The sequence below is a fragment of the Podarcis cretensis genome, assembly GCF_951804945.1.
Source record: "Podarcis cretensis genome assembly, chromosome: 10".
NCBI lineage: Eukaryota > Metazoa > Chordata > Lepidosauria > Squamata > Lacertidae > Podarcis > Podarcis cretensis.
In genome coordinates this window covers 55,947,970-55,964,543 of record NC_137179.1, presented here as the reverse complement: position 1 = coordinate 55,964,543, position 16,574 = coordinate 55,947,970, and the positions used below count along the sequence as shown (strand labels likewise).

General features: G+C 42.2%; 1 protein-coding gene across 1 annotated transcript in view; it reads right to left on the bottom strand.

Annotated features, from left to right (window-relative positions):
• The window catches only part of CFTR (CF transmembrane conductance regulator), an 84,583-nt gene extending 69,727 nt beyond the window's left edge, over positions 1-14,856 (bottom strand). The window contains exons 1-3 of the mRNA XM_079994061.1: positions 14,484-14,856; positions 3,560-3,670; positions 534-642 (exon numbers count right to left, since the gene is read on the bottom strand). Of these exons, the coding sequence (XP_079850187.1) occupies positions 534-642; positions 3,560-3,670; positions 14,484-14,536 (273 nt within the window). The 5' untranslated portion in view covers positions 14,537-14,856. The remainder of the gene's footprint in view (positions 1-533; positions 643-3,559; positions 3,671-14,483) is intronic.
• Between the last annotated feature and the right edge of the window lie 1,718 nt (positions 14,857-16,574).

The following is a 16,574-nucleotide window of genomic DNA, read 5'->3' as shown; positions in this document are numbered from 1 at the left end:
ACCAGACACACCTGTGAAAATGCTGAATCACTAGATCTCACCCATTTATCTTAAAATGATACTCTAGCACCATGGTGTGCAATTGTGCTAATCATGGGTGTTGATAAAGTTGAAGTGACTGTAAAGCTCTCATTCTGCCTTAATTACCATTATTTACTTTTTTACTGGTTTAGGAATATTAAATGTGGCTTTATATTTCTTACATTTTTTTTAAAAAAAGAACTTTCTGATTTGGCCTCTTTAGTGAAATAAATTTATTATTAATGTCGTTTCCCATTCCTGCTGTTTTTGTGTTATTTAGAATGCGTGCTACTTAGGAAATGCATGCTAACACACAGATATGTTTTAACAGGGTAATATATAGGTTCCAGTGTTTTAAATTGGCTCCAATTCAATCAACCATGATTCCTGTAGGATTTAAAAAAACGAAACTGAAGGCATTATTTCCTTGCTCTTTAGAACGTCCCAGGCACAGGATAAAATAATGTAGGATTGCAACCCAACAAGCAAACTGGAATAAGGTAAATTCTTACCCCTAAATATAGTATTATTCCATAGAACATAAATTTCCAGAAAAAACATCTTCTAAGAGCATTGATGAGTCTGGGTTTTTTCTGTGAAGCCAGCTCTCTGTCCCATTCTCTGGTGGGGAGAAAACACCATTAAGTTGTGTGACCAAATACACAGCTCTGTGACTCTAGCATAGTTCAGCTCACTCAAGTATATCCAAGGAGATTTAGCTAGGTGACTGATGAAATGAAGGCTTTGCAAAGACCCCAAAGATCTGATCCTCAATTACTTGATAGCCCAATAAAAGTTCAAGTGTAGTTCAGCCACATATTTGGCAGATCTAAATACCTAGCTATACATCATTCTGCAGGGAGTTAATTCATTAAAAAGGTCACGTTGTATGTTTTAAAGAAACCTGTTGTACTCCTCCAGACCGATACACAAATAATAGGCAAATAAAGGCTTTGAATCCCTTCCAGTCTCCAGAAGTAAAAAAACAAAGACAAACTATTCTAAAGTATTCTATTTTGTGACTTTTTCAATGTACTAGAAAATAAAGCATGTCAGCTACTGCTGAACAGACTTTTTGATAGTATAATTTAACTATCCAGTAGTCAGAGGAAATGCCCCCAAAGGATTTTGCTTTGGCTGCAAACTTGAGCACAGTGAAGATCATCTCACTGAAATAAATAACCTTGGATGGGACAACTTTACCAGGTTTTGTCCAGTATAAGGAAACATTTGAGATCCAACAACCCAGTTCCAACTTCAATCATCACTCAAAAACTCAGCCGCAACTCAACCATCTATCTCTGCCCTGAGGTGCCAATACTCCCATACTTGCTGGATCTGTTCCCATAACTCTATCCAAGTAATTCCCCTTTCTCCCCACTGCCATGGAACCCTTGGACCCAGGCCTGTGCAGAGGGCAGGGCAGCTGCATCCTAGGCCTCAGGGGGTTACGTTGGTAGGAGGGAACTGCCAGGGACCAGCTGTTATTTGTTTGTTTGTTTAAGTTTATAACTTTACTCTAGCAAGACTCCCACACAAACCCTACACAGACCTGCTTGGGCCTATGAAAGCATACTTCCTTCCATGACACCACTGGTCACTACCCTCAGCCATCTTTCTGCTGTCACTGACTACTCCTAGGATGGAGAACAAAAGCCAAGTCAGTGGTACCTCGGGTTAAGTACTTAATTCGTTCTGGAGGTCCATACTTAACCTGAAACTGTTCTTAACCTGAAGCACCACTTTAGCTAATGGGGCCTCCTGCTGCTGCCGCGTCGCCAGAGCACGATTTCTGTTCTCATCCTGAAGCAAAGTTCTTAACCTGAGGTACTATTTCTGGGTTAGCAGAGTCTGTAACCTGAAGCGTATGTAACCTGAAGCATATGTAACCTGAGGTACCACTGTATCTCTGTGTATGAACTTCTTTTTGGTTGATTATGGAAGCTGGACAGAGATACTTGACTCCAACTTCTCCTAAAAACCTAAATGGGAAGCAAGGTCTGTAGATGTATTCATGACATCAGCCCTTCCACCCAATGCTCAGGTTGTATATCTAAGAGTTTCCCCTTTCTTAAATAATTTAATTTACATTATGTAAATGATTACATTTACATCATTTAAATAATTTACAAGTTCCTAAGTTTTCATTAGAAGACAAGCTAAAATGAAGAATGACTATTTTTCCTCAGGATTTAGTAAATCCAATTAAACCCCTAAAAAAAAAAAATTAGCGGTGTCAGCTGAAATATATGAAGACCTGGGACCACTCTTTGGTACCAGATTGTTTAATTACTGTGTGGGAAACAAAACAAAATCTCCAAATGAAGCCAGGGTCATTTTAATTATGCTGAAATGGAGTCTTATCATCCCATATCTTTATTGAATGACATTGTAAACAGTTCTATTTGAATCTATCAAGCGTAGGAATCTAATGAGAAATATGCAAAAAGCAAATGGTATTATAGATCATTCTAAGATTATTAAGATTTCAACAGAAGTCCTATTATTTTGAAACGGTGATAGTTTTCAGTTGGGTAGAATGATCTTCTATGACTATATTTAGAGTGTTGGAAACATTTAATGTAGGGAGAGATTTTAGATTATGGATTCAATAATGTGTTTGTTGTAACACCAGCCCAGAGCAGCTGCTAGAATGAATTGAGGGGGGGGGGGGGAATGGAAGAAAATGTTTGAGTGACTCTGGCTGAAAAGCATCATAGTGTGAAATTATCCGCTACACAGAAACTCCTTTTTGAAGAGGAGCTTGCATATAGTATTACTTTATCTATCGTACAGTAATACGTCAATACAGCATTATAAAGCTGCATAAATCTATTGGCTTAAAGTGTGAGCTTCTCAGGAAAGTTGCTCTTTGTTTTTAATTGGAACAAGCTTTATTTCCAGTACCTTACAAAGCTTTACTTTGGGTTGATACAACAAAAGAGCCCAAAGTTAATACCCAAACAAGTATGAATTTCTGGGAATAAATACTAGAATGGATGGACTCTAAATAAAACACCACTGGCACGAGTTATTAAAGAGTTTTCAGAGGTAACTTTTCTTTTGAAAGAAATTTTAAATATTGGTTGCAGTCAGGCCTGATTTAGTATAAGGCAGCTTCAAATGTTTCTATTCTGTTTAGATTTCAAGATCTTGTGCATCACAATAATTTTTTTTGCTTGCGTGAAGATCATTTTGAGAAATTGCATAGAAATCACCTCCATGATATGAATATCTTCAAGCTAGACACTGAACACTTAAGAACTCTACTACAACATGAGAAATTAGCAGAGAACAATGAGGCAATTTTTCACAATGATATATAGGATGATACACTAATATTCAGATTAGTAAGGACTAATATAATTAGTATGGATTACTAGACAGATCTAAAGCCTGGATAAAGAATGCTAGATAAAGCAGATTATTACACATCTTCTGCTAAAGTACTTTTATCATTCATTTATCAGAACATAAGAACAAAACATTAAATTCTATTGTTTGCCTTATAAAAAATTAGAATAATTTTAATACATACCTTTCCAATTTCTCAGAAAGGTTATCTGCAGAATCTGTGGCAGGGATTTGATAAATGTCTGATAATTCCAGGCGTTGTCTGTAACCCTTTCTCAAAATCGGTTTTGTCCACCTAATAGATAATAATGTTTTTCTCAGATTAATATCGAGGTATATAAGACACATACACCTGGAATAAAAAGCACACACACAAGCACCTAGTTCCAAGTGTCCAAGGGACCTTAGGCTTTCTCAAGCCATTTGACAAACCACTTTTGAAACCAAGATTTTCAAAAACAGAATTTGACATGGTGTGGTGGGGTTTATTCTTCAACCAATGAAAAGTAAAAGTCTAACGATATACCCAAGCACAAGCTGTGGTCACTCAAAAACTATTATTTGGATGCTGGCCATAATTTATTTTAAAGCATAATATATAATATGATAGTTTTGCATGCCACCCCAAAGATTCCAGAAGTTCCAGGTGCTTACTCAAGTTTTTGTTTCCTTGGAATGAGGAACAGTGGAAACTGTGGTGTCTCTATAATATGTGGTTTGTTTACACATATGTACAACTTGAACCTACGATGGAGGGGTTCACAGCATTAACACCCCAAGAGTTCTTGCTTCTCCTGTAGTCAAAACGTTTGCATGGTTCTTTGGGTTTATGCCCAGTTCCCATTAAACAAGGCACAAAGTACATTCACACACCCAGAGAAGTTCTACACTACTGTATGTTGTCTTCTTAACCTGGCAGAAACGTAACGATCAGGCTTCGCTCCATTTCATGCATAGATGGAACTACAAGGATAAGAAGCTTCACTTTTTAAGAGAGTAACAAAAATGTAAAGAGCTGCAGGGATTGACCCAAAATCCAACATAATGTAGATCAGCCCCAAGCCTTCTGAGCCTGGAACTTCACCCCCAAAGACATACTCCTCCATTGTCTCCTGAGACAAATGGATGCCAACCCTGAGGGGGAAACTACAGTTCGAAGGATTGTTTGGGGGGAAGCTAGGTGCTTTAAATGTGTTTTAAATGTTCGGTGTGGGAATTAGTGCAGTTTGTACAATGTCACCAGTTATGCCATTTTACTAACCATCCTTTTCAAATGGTCACCCAAGAGCTACTGAACACATTTTAGATTGGTCCAAAAGTATGCTGTAAATATAAGTAATTTTAATAGTAGATCTTTGAACAAAAATATTCCAGAAGAAAGACAGTACATACAGTAAGTTTCAGCTCATTCATGTGTGTGTGTGCCCCCCCCCCCATTCATACAGTATTTGAGTACCAGACACCAAGTAGTCATCTTAACCACATCTATGGGGGGCATTCAGTACTTACACAGTGCACATATTCTCTCTGTGTTCAAGCTTGCTGTGCATTTTCTATTCTTTGAACATTTTATGTGTTCCAAGTTATACAGGCTACAGTTCTATATCTACCATATTTTTCGCTCCATAAGACGCACCAGACCATAAGGCGCACCTAGTTTTGGGAGGAGGAAAACAAGAAAAAAGTATTCTGAATCCCAGAAGCAAGAGGGATCTGACTTCTGGGATACCTGGTGGCTGTTCTGGCTTCTGGGATAACCATGCCAAGCCTCTTCAGGGTAGCGGGATGAAGGCTCCGCCTGCCCGAAGAAGCTGTGCACAGCTAATGCAGAAGCCAGGACAGGCGCATCGCCCCTTCAGCGAAGCTGGAGAAGGAACAGGAGGAGACCCTTCTGTTCCTCCTCCAGCTTCGCTGGACAGGCACATCGCTGCGAAGCAGGAGGAGGGACAGAAGGGGCTCCGATCCTCCTCTGGCTTCCCTGAAGGGGCGCTGTGCAGTTCTCCCTCTCTGCGCAGCGCCATTCGCTCCATAAGGTGCACCCACATTTCCCCTTACTTTTTAGGAGGAAAAAAGTGTGTCTTATGGAGCAAAAAATACGGTAGTTTCTAGAAGTATGCTTTCAATGTACACACCATAAATCACCTTAGACCCCCCCCCCTTTCTCCTAAAAAAAGAATCCCAGGTAGTTTAGTTTACCCCTTACAGAACTAGAGTTCCATGCACCACAGGTATGTTATAAATGAATAAATTCATGAGAAAAAACATTTTTAAAGCAAATTGATGTTTGATGTTTGATTATGTATCATGGTGTGGGTGTGGCCCTTCTCCATAAATGGAAACGATTTCTTGTTTCACATCAAAAACCACATTTGCAGCATTCGGCATTTACAAAACGGCTAAATTAAAAAGAAAGCATTAAAGGTTTCTGCAAATAGTGCAACATGCAGAAATATTTTACTTTCGAATTAAAGACATGGACCTCCATGATCCTGATTGTTTGGTGCCTGAAAACCATATAAACTTTCAACAACATGCTGGAAATGTCATAAATCAGGTGTGGGCAGCCTGTGTCATGGCAGATGTTGCTGGACATCATCCCTGACCACCAGAGGCTGTCCAGGACTGATGGAAGTTGGAATCCAACATTTGAATGGCCATAGGTTAACCACCCAATATAAACATTAAGCATTACAAGCAAGTTGTAACACTTTGCTCCCCTCTCAGTTTGTTGTATGCTGGTCTGGTGCCAAAGCCCAGCAGCAAGGCAGGTCAGGGGTTGCAGGACCATGGATAGCTCCATGAGAACAACTTGTTCCAACAGAGTTTCCAGGGCAGAAGGAGGCCTTTCCAACATCTGTCTCCAGACTACCTCTTATAGACTCCTTCAGACTTCCTCTTGTAGGATCCACACCCTTATGAAGAACTTGAGGTTTTTAAAGGACAACCCTCTTGCCTGAAGATGGGCACTCCTCCATTCCGTAACCTGCTGCCTGGTGACCAGTGAGATATTGGGAGAGGAATTTGGATCCTCAGGAGAAGATGCTGGCTCTGTACCTTTAGAGCCTGGTGGTATGGGAGGTTCTCTAGTGGCTCCTGACAGCCTCAGGCATAGTGATCTCCAGATGTTCAGCATCCTTGAGCGTTTTGTAATGTGATGGTGTAAGTCAGTTATAAACCTAGTTTGCAGCATAATTAAATAAGGAGATTTGATGGCGAGCCCTGGTGGCATAGATCAAAACCAGCTCAATATCATTTTATAAATTTCCAATTTTTATAACTTGATAATCCTTGGCTCCTTGTGAAGGATGGAGAGGATATAAATGCAATAATATCAAGAGGCTCTCTGCTGCTGTACCATGGGAAAATCTAATTTTTAAACAAGTAAAAAATGCACTGAATTAGCACATGCTTCTGTGCATTTAAAGGAACCCTTTCCTTCTGTGCATTTAAAGGAACCCTTTCCTGGAGGAGCCTTTAGAGTTGTCATATTCTTGCCAGTCACGACGGATGTTATTACAGGCACATACTCAAGAGAGCTCAGCAGGGAACAAGGGTGTTATATAGGTAAAAGAAGGAAAACAAGTTCCACCTCTTCTTTTCAATGCCTGGTAACAAAATACACCTCACAAGAATGATACAAGGCTCTCACGTACATGGGACATTGTCTTTACTTCACTTTGATTTGTTTAATAGCTGCAAGGGTGTGTGGTTTTTTTCTCCCTTTAAAAGCATTTCCTCTCTTTGCCGCCGTCTTTGGAGTTGTTGGTTTTATGTCTGTTCAGTCTCCTGCATTATACTTCTACATGAGCAGAGGGAAACTTATTTCACCTGCAGATCTTTCCTGCTCCTATAGGGTTTAATCACGGCTTTTGCAAGTCTCCCATCACAGCAGGTACAATCCCTCTCCCCACATTTAAATGCCCAGTCTTCCAATAATCACTGCTAAGAAACTTCACATACTTGACATAAATAGCTGCCAGAGAACTATGCCAGCATGTGAATAATGAGTCATCCGACAGGTAGTATAGCCAGCCTTCCGGCTTCCCTCTTTTTCAGGTAGATGAAGCTGTCTGCTATAGAAATTGGCATGGCAAGAACATTATTGTGGCCCATCTTGATTATGGAACTTGATCCTTGGCAAATGCTACAAGGTGTTCCTAGGCAGTGTCTCTCACTGGTAATTTCAGAGATATGCTGAGTAATTGCAACAACCTTTGGACTTTTTGAGGAAACTACAATCTGTGCTCTAAAGTGGAAGTGGGGGAGGGAGAAAGAGAAAGGTTTTCTACTTCCTTGCACAACATTTTCTGCCCTTCTTACCTTTTTAAACATCTGTCTGCAAGGAAACTAGTCAGCACTAATTCTGGCCCTTCCTCAAGCTAATGTGGTGATGCTTCTCTGCCTATCAAGGTAAGGGGAGCCAACAAACACCTCACACTGAGCCTGCGCACTGTCTCGCCAGAGTGGTACATGCTCTGGTTATCTCCTGCTTGGACTACTGCAGTGCTCTCTACATGGGGCTACCTTTGAAGGTGACTCGGAAACTACAATCAATCCAGAATACAGCATCTGGACTGCTGACTGGGAGTGGCCCCAGGACCATATAACACTGGTCCTAAAAGATCTTCACTGTCTCCCAGTACATTTCCGAGCACAGCAGAAAGTTTTGGTGCTGACCTTGGCTCCGTATCTCCACCCCCATCATTCAGTCTGGACACAGAGACCCAGCTGCAAGGGCCTTTTGGCGGTTCCCTCACTGCGAGAAGTGACGGGGGTGGAAAAAGAGGGGTAAAATACTGTTGTGTTTGTGTTAATCATTGCACTAGCACAAGCATTTAGTTGAATACCACCATATAACTTTAGGCAACGACCTTGACAGTCAAGAAAATCAGTCAGTTCAGTGCAAACAGTATCTCTGAAAGATGGCCGCCCAACCTCTGCTTAAACTTCCAGAAAAGGAGAGGCCACTAGCTCCTGAGGCAGCTTGTTCAACTGCTGAACAGCTCTTACTATTGGAATGTTGCCTTTCTTGTGTTTTGCTGAAATCTGCTTCTTATTCACAAACCATATTGTGATTGTCCCATATTTCTCTGCCACAGACAAGGGATTAATGAAAAAGCTGTTCATTTACATAAGTCACCTGCAGACTATATGCTCTGTAACTGCTTCCTGAAAGCCCTGCTTGTGGCACATTATGGGCCGGAGTGGAACAGGATGTTCCAGGAGAGGATTCTGGGTGGGTGGCCAGCGACGGATTGAACTAGATGGCATTTTGGTTGATTCCAGCTGTAAAATTCTATGAAATGGATACACGAGATAACTATTTCTGTTTAGGAGAACAGACGCTCTTGCTCTGCATTGTGACTGCCAGCACCCTCACTCTTTCTTGAGCACTAGTTTCATTCAGATTCTCAAAACCAATGTTGTGTTTCATAGTGGCAATTAAATTTAACACCAAAGTGCTCATAAGGCAAAACCTTTGAGTAATAGGCCAGTGAAAAGATGCTAGAATAAATGCAAATATGCATCATTTGTTATCTCTTGGTTCTCTCTCTCCAAAGCTGTGCCAGCTCTCAAGCGTTATTTGAAAATGAAAATCTTTAGCTATAATAATAAAAATAACTACCGGTATGTGTTTTCATGGAGCAATATTCAGTGTTCAGTTTGAAACACAAGGACCCTAACCTTAATAAGAGTCATTCAGCAGAAAAGACTAGACATCTTTTATAGTTATTTTTATTTTGGTTAGTGTCTAGAGCAGGCACCCCCAAACACAGCCCTCCAGATGTTTTGGAACTACAATTCCCATCATCTCTGACCACTGGTCCTGTTAGCTAGTGATGATGGGAGTTGTAGTCCCAAAACATCTGGAGGGCCAAGTTTGGGGATGCCTGGTCTAGAGAATCTAAACATATTGCTATGTTAGCATTTCAGTCTCTTCAGACAAATTCTTTATTTCTCAGTAGTAATGAAGAACCCAACGTGAAAGAACCCCTGATTTCATAAGCTAAATGAAATTGATATTTCAAAATTGTAATATTTACTTGACCTCTCTGCATAAAATATGCTAAACAAGATAGAGGAATGGCAGCCCATAAACTTTCATAGAACTGGCATACACATGAGAGTTCCATAGCATTTAATGACTTTTTACCTCCAAGTAGTTATCATTATTTAAAGTGTTGTAGGAAAGGTACAACACTTTTGGTATAATGCCACACCTCTGCTTATCTAACTACCTACATAAAACATTTCTAACATCCATAGTTACGTTTCAGAGCTAAAGTAGCTTTAAAAGTAAATTTGTTTATTTTGCTTGTATCCTTGATCATTTTCAAGCAGAGCATGTATATTTAAAAATTCATATTGCTTGTTGGTTACAAAAAAATGAGGATCCGTAACTCTGTGGTGGTACAAATGCTTTGCAAGTATATTGGTCCTGGGTTTAAAATCCTTGGTATTTCCAGTTAGAGGATTTCAGATAGCAGAGGCTTTGGGGAGCTACTGTCTATATTATATTGGCGTCGTCCAGATGTGGTTGGACTATAATCCCATCAAACTCAGCAATAATGGCAAATAATCATAGACAATAGAGTTTGTGGTTGAACATCAGAGGACTCATTTGGCTTTCGTGAAAATTATGTTTATGCTTGTGTACTTTATAAGCAAAGAATTCTGTCTTCAGATCTGTAAGCAAAGAATTTTACTGCCATTAGCTAGCTGAAAAGCATAATGATGACCAATATGTGTATCGCTGGATTCTTTCTTTCTTGCTTGCTAGAGATATTTAGCTTTGCAACTTTCCTAGAAATTTTGGCACAATTATTTCAAGCAGTCCCTCAATGAGCTTCAGCACGTTTTACTGTATTGAGATTGGCACTCTGCAAATCTAATCCTTCATAATTAAAACAAGTCTGCATTGGTCATAGGACAGGAAGAACGTCTAAAGCAGGAACTGCTGTAATTGCTTTTTTAAAAAATAACATTTTCTTTCACACTACTTTATTCAAAAGGTGAGCCACTGAAGTTGAAGCCTGAAGTTTCAGATATGTGTTACCAGTCACCAGGCAAATGCACATAACTGTCATCAAGCAAAACATCAATCTCATCCCTCTTTGTTGCTTTATCTGACTAAAGCCAGTTGAGGGTGTGTTAAGATGTGGTATCTATCTTGAGCAAGAGTTTTCTTTTTTTGTTGTTCCTCTGAAACTGTCAAGTTCCTAATAGTAATATTAATTGCAGAAACTATCTTTTCATTAATTCTTTTGATCCAACATACCAAACCTTGGCATGTTCATTCCAGTTAAGAGTTCTACTGCAGTAACATGAATAATTGTGAATAGCAGGAAACTAATCAATGTTTTATTTAAGATTACTGTAAGATTACTGATTCTTCTTCTCCCAGAAACGAAGCCCATTGGATTTGATTCAAGAGTAGATCTCCCTTCCCCCCCACCAAAAAAAGGTTCTTGGTATCAGTCAAAGGTCTTGGTATCAGTAAAATACTGATGATAGTATGGCAGAGCTGGGGTATGAGTGACAAAAGCAGTGAAAAGGTAGAACTAGTAATGTTACAATGCTATGTGATGCTTTGAATACAAAATCAAATTAATTTACAATGAATGCTTATCAATTTGTGAATTACCAATAGTGACTCTTGATACATTTTGAAATGAGTTGTTTTCTTTAACTTTTAATTTGAGTACGAATTATACAAGAAGTTGGGGAAAGCTCCTGCAAATAGCAATTTGGAGTCAAAGGGCTCTCCTGCTATTTTGCCTTTACAAATGTAGATATTCCCAATACAGGGATTTGGAATATTGTATAGAAGGACACACTCCAATTAACAGCTCTGTTCTCTCTTATACAGCCAGAGCTTTACACAGACTTGGCCTCTCATACATCAAGTTAGTTGTATCCAGTCCAAACTCACAACTCATCAGTGATGGGCAAAAAAACCCCTTGTTTCATGTAAACTAAAAAGGTTGAAGAGAGATTCAGATGTCTGGACAGAGTACTTCTTCACCCAATCTTCACATGCTCAAGCTCTGAATCAAAGAAACCAAGTGGAAAACTTGCCTTCAAATACTACTTGCGGCCAATGCTATAATTGAAATGGCAAAGGACAATTAAAGAGATGGGACTTTTTTTAAAAAAAAAGTTTTACATCATTTTGCTATTTTTAGAATGGAAAAAATAGAGGTGTATATATGAAAACAATCTAGACACACAAGTGCAGTTTTGATGTCTTGCAGTGTAATGTTTATTATGTAAATTCATTGTTTGTACTGTTTTAATGTTTACATGTTATTGTTCATTGGTAGGCATGCTAAAAATAAGAAGTCAAGAAAAGAGGAGGTACTGCCTGCCTATAAAAACAGAAAATTAATCTACGTCATATTTTGGATACCTGACTTTCAACAATAAGGCTTGCATGTTAGGGTACTGTTGTTGTTGTTTTTTTAAAAGGAAATAGCATTTGATAGTTTGTCTTACAGCTTTTGAAAATGAAGGGATGAAAGTCCACTTCTATGGGTATATATAATCAAAACAAGGCCCATTTGTCCCTGTGGTTTACGTACATGTAAATGCCATAGGATTACGTACTTAAACTTATAATTCTAAAGACAGGTATGATAAAGTATGAGCTAGAGTTGCCAAGTGACAGGAAATCATTAGTTTTGTCAGACAGAACTGGGGATGATAGCTGTTTTGAGTTAATAAAGGATTGTTATCATATAAATGTGCCCTTAAATCACATCCCGTACCTTGGCATTATTCCTACCCAAGGTCGCCACCTTTAACCAGGCATATTATATAGACAGACCAGCCATTCAAATGAATCAAATGACCATGTTTCCTCTTTTCCCCATCTCCTGTCCATGCACACCCAAGTGGGGCGGGGGAGAAACCTCCCTGGGAAGGGGGATTTTGAGCTGGAAAACAAGTGGGGAACGTAAGAACACAAGAATGATCCAGCTGTTTCAAACAATAAGCCCATCTAGTCCATTATTCTGCTTTCCACAGAAGATAGCCAGATCCCTCAAAAAGCCCACCAGTACCCTTGAAGACAACAACCCCCTCTCACTGTTGCTATCTAGGAACTACTATTGAGTGATATAATGCCACATCTTGCGGCAGCACATTCCATAAATTAATTGCATACAGTACTACTCCCTTTTGTCTGCCCTGTACCAAATGTAAATCAATTTCCTTTGATGGACACAGTCTTAGTATTAATCTCATTTTCCACACAATGCAAGGAAAAGAGTCAAGTAGCCTCTCCTCACCATCAGATGTGGTCTGCCCAGCATGTCTTGGCTTTAAAGCAAACAAAAAAATATGTAGGATGGAATCAGGGAACTCACCCTAAGGATCACATAAGATTTGCTACCATGATCTGAACATATGAAGAGTCCTGCTGGATCAGGCCAATGGCCCACCTGGTCCAGCATCCTGCTCTCACAGTGGCCAAGCAGATGTCTCTAGAAAACCCACAAGCAGCACCTTAAGCACAGGAGCACTTTGTCCTCCTGCACTTTCTGGTAACTGGTATTCAGAAGAACAATGCCTCCTTAGTAGCCATTGATAGACTCATCCTCCACCTGAAGGCACAGGATGAAGCCATCTTGCTGAAGCTAAGCAAATTTTGATCTGGTCAGTGCTGGGATGGGAGATCAGGCAGGAACCTCATGTATGTGAGTCATGAGCTCAGTGGGGAAAGGATTGATGGGGTTTCAACAGATATGGGGTGCCAACTTATTGGGGGGCTAGGTTAAGCTCTGCCCCAAATAATCGATCACATGACATTGTATACACACTAATAATAATAATATATTATTTATATGCCACCCACCTGACTAGGTTACCCCAGCCACTCTGGGCGGCTTCCAACAAATTAAAACACAATACAGTAAGACATCAAACATTAAAAACGTCCCTATACAGGGCTGCCTTCAGATGTCTTCTGAAAGTCAAGTTAGTTGTTTATTTCCTTGACATCTGATGGGAGGGAAATGCCAATCAATTTGGGGGGCCCTAAAATGTTTTTTTTGGGGGGGGGCGAAAGGACCTTGGCCTCTAGGAGTTGGCTCCTATGAAACAAATAACACATTTAGTTTAGGATTGAGCTCTTTATTATTACTGTACAATGTAATGGTTTGGATATCAGACTGCAAGTTCAGTCACTTTGGGGGGGGGGTGAGTTCGGCGCCAGCCGTTTCTGAATGTGCACGCACAGCATCAGCCTGTATGGATTTCAGGTCGACCTTTAGGAGCCTCGCACCTGAGAGCTGGGAACACTTTGCAGCACCCAGTAGGTAGGGCAGCCCGGCCCCTGTTGCCAGGCAAATCTCTGCTTGCGGGCCGATTCGACCTCAGAATTACGTCGGCCAGTCCCAGAATGCGCAACAAGCAGATCCCGCAGGCGAGCAAAAAGCCACCGAACTGCCCAAAGTTACTCGGGTGATGATCCGTTCTATACTAAATGGGTCTGTAATATCTGGCTTCAGGTCAAAAGAAAAAGCTCAGCGCACAAAGGACGAAGGCGGAAAGAGGGGGTCGTCCTCCTCCTCCTCCTCCTGGAACAAACCCTCATTTCCCTCTCCCTTTCCCAACTGTTTTCAAGGCTGATTACTGGAATCTCAGGCAGCGCGATGGTATTTGCCAAGTCGAAAGGCTCGCTGTGCTCCCCTGCCTGCTGAAGCAGGGGGAGATAGGAGATAGCTCGGCATGCCAGCCCTTAACCGTTTCAGGCTTTGACAGGACGAAGGCGAGCAATGACAACAGTCAATTGTCCCCGCGGAAACCGAGCAGCTGCCCTGAGGCGCGCCGTCGTCCCCGAGGTTTCGCCGCTGCGTGGAAAGGGTTAGAAAGGGGAAACTCCACCCCCCCGGTGGGCGCGCGCGCATCACCCCCACCCCCACCCCCACCCCCCCGGTGGGCGCGCGCGACCCGGTACAGCGAGCGGCGCCCCCGGTTTCCCGCGCGAACGCTAATCTGCCTCTCCATCTGGTCCCCTCAGCTTCGCCGGCGCGCGCTCTTCCTCCCTTCCTCGCTCTCGCCCACCCCGCCAGCAGCACGTGCCCGCTCAGGCGGCGGCCACTCACCTGAAGAAAAGTTTGGAGAAGACGTTCGCCTTCTCCAGAGGCGACCTCTGCATGGTCTTTCACCGTCCAGGCTGCTGTGCGCAGCGGACACCAAAGGAAGAGGGTGGGCGCGGCGGGGACGGTGAAGGGAGGGGGAGAGATTTCGGCCTCTCGAGGAACCGCGCCGTTTATACTCTTGCCTCCGAATTGGGAAAGGGGGAGGGGGGGAAAGAGAAGCGAAGTCGTCCTCGTTGTTGGCCCTGCGCTCTCCCACCTTATCCTCCCTCAGGTCACCGCCTCCCTCTTTCTCCTGCCCCTCTCCCCGCCTCTGCGCGCCCGCTCGGCTTCATAAGCCTGCCCTCGCCTTCCCGCCCCGTACTCCTCCTCACGCGGAGCAACATCCTCCCAAAGGAATAGCTCCTTAACAAAAAAAAAACAAAAAAAACTGGCGCGCGCCAAGAGAAGCGCCCCGCGCCAGGTGCCTCTCCGGGCAAAGCGAGCGAGCGCGCGCTCTCCAGTCTCGGGGAAGAAGCCTCTGAGGCGAGTCGTGGTTCCCGCCACACCCACCCACCCACCCCTCCACCCCTCCGCCTCCCAGCCTCGCTCCCTTTGCCGAGCCAACCTTGTTAGCGGTCGCCACGGTCCTGAAATAGCAACCTCGCCTCCCTGACGGAGCCTTGCTAATGATTATGGCTTCCCGCCGCCTTCAAAGAGCTTCTCCTCACAGCTCCTTCCCATTAAGCATCAGCGCCCCACGGTTCCTATCTAAATGTGTGGACTGAACCCGAGAACCAGCATTAAAAAGAGGTCGCAGCTCGGACATGAGCGAAGCCATTATTTATTGGAGGGGGGGGGGTAGGACGCCCGTGCCACCATCCTCTGTTTAGCAGATTCAGAAAGGAATGTCTCGGGGGCAGTTAAATTACTTTGACTCCCAAGTGCCCAGAAAAGTCTGTCAAAATCTTTCTACTTTACATTAAGTAACTTTATTTATTGTCTTTATTGGGGGGGGCAGCTGCCCTCCCCCCCATGCCCTGTGAGGAAAGTGATATGAAAGAATCTAGGTTTTAGACACGCTATCTGCATCAAGGAACTTTCACCACTAAACATGGTTTATAGCAGTGGTTCCCAACCTTTTTTAGGTCATGCGCCCCCTAAGTATCTCTAAAATCCTGATGCTCCCCTCCGTGACATATAATTCTTATTATTCAAAAAGTGAACTCCTATTTACATGGAGGAAGCCTAATTAACTTGGTCTAAACAAGCTTCCAAATTGCCCCCCTTAAAAATCAAATTGCTGCCCACGTTGGGAACCACGGGCTTATACCTAGGTTTTATTAACTGTCTCTTAAATGTGCTAAGTGTTCCTTTAACCATAGGCATGCACACATCGGTGCCAGACTACCAGATATCGCCATCAAGGCTGCCTTCTCTATCTTGACTGGAGGACAAGGACAGCATCATTTTGTCCTTGCTTCGGGCAGAAAAATATCTTTGCCAAGGTAACTGCTAATTTAACTAATAGAACCTTATACCTGAGCCCCCCCAATACATTAATTTCTGAAGTTAACTTTAGCCTGTATCAAAGAAAGGAGGGATCATCTATCTATCTTTCCTCCCACTCCTGGGCCTGGTAGCATCCTGAAGTGGTCAGGTGGATGGTACCACTTCAGGGATCCTAGATTTCAATGCTCTTCCATGTAGCACATTTGGGAAAACACTTCTATACCAGCACACTCCCTGATATGTTAGTTTTCTGAGTGCAGGGAGTTTGCATTTCTTTGTTTTGTCTGGGATAATGTTGCAAATTGAGCCTCCTCTACTAAAAGTGTGAAATGATAGTTCATTCTACCTACTCAGGACTCTGCTGCCTGCTACCGCCTTTTCTGTTGCACCTGTAGACCAAGCCATCATGCTGAAATAGACAAGGTTCTAAGATGTGGCAACCAATCCCCCTTAAATCCCCCTTAAGGGACCTTGGTAATGCATCCAGAGATGATCACATATGATCCATTTTTTTCCCTCCCAGGTTTATTGGGTTAGCAATGACCTAATGGGCAGTTTGGCCAAAATCTGTACCAAGGTTTCCCAAAATGTAGTAGAAACACATGG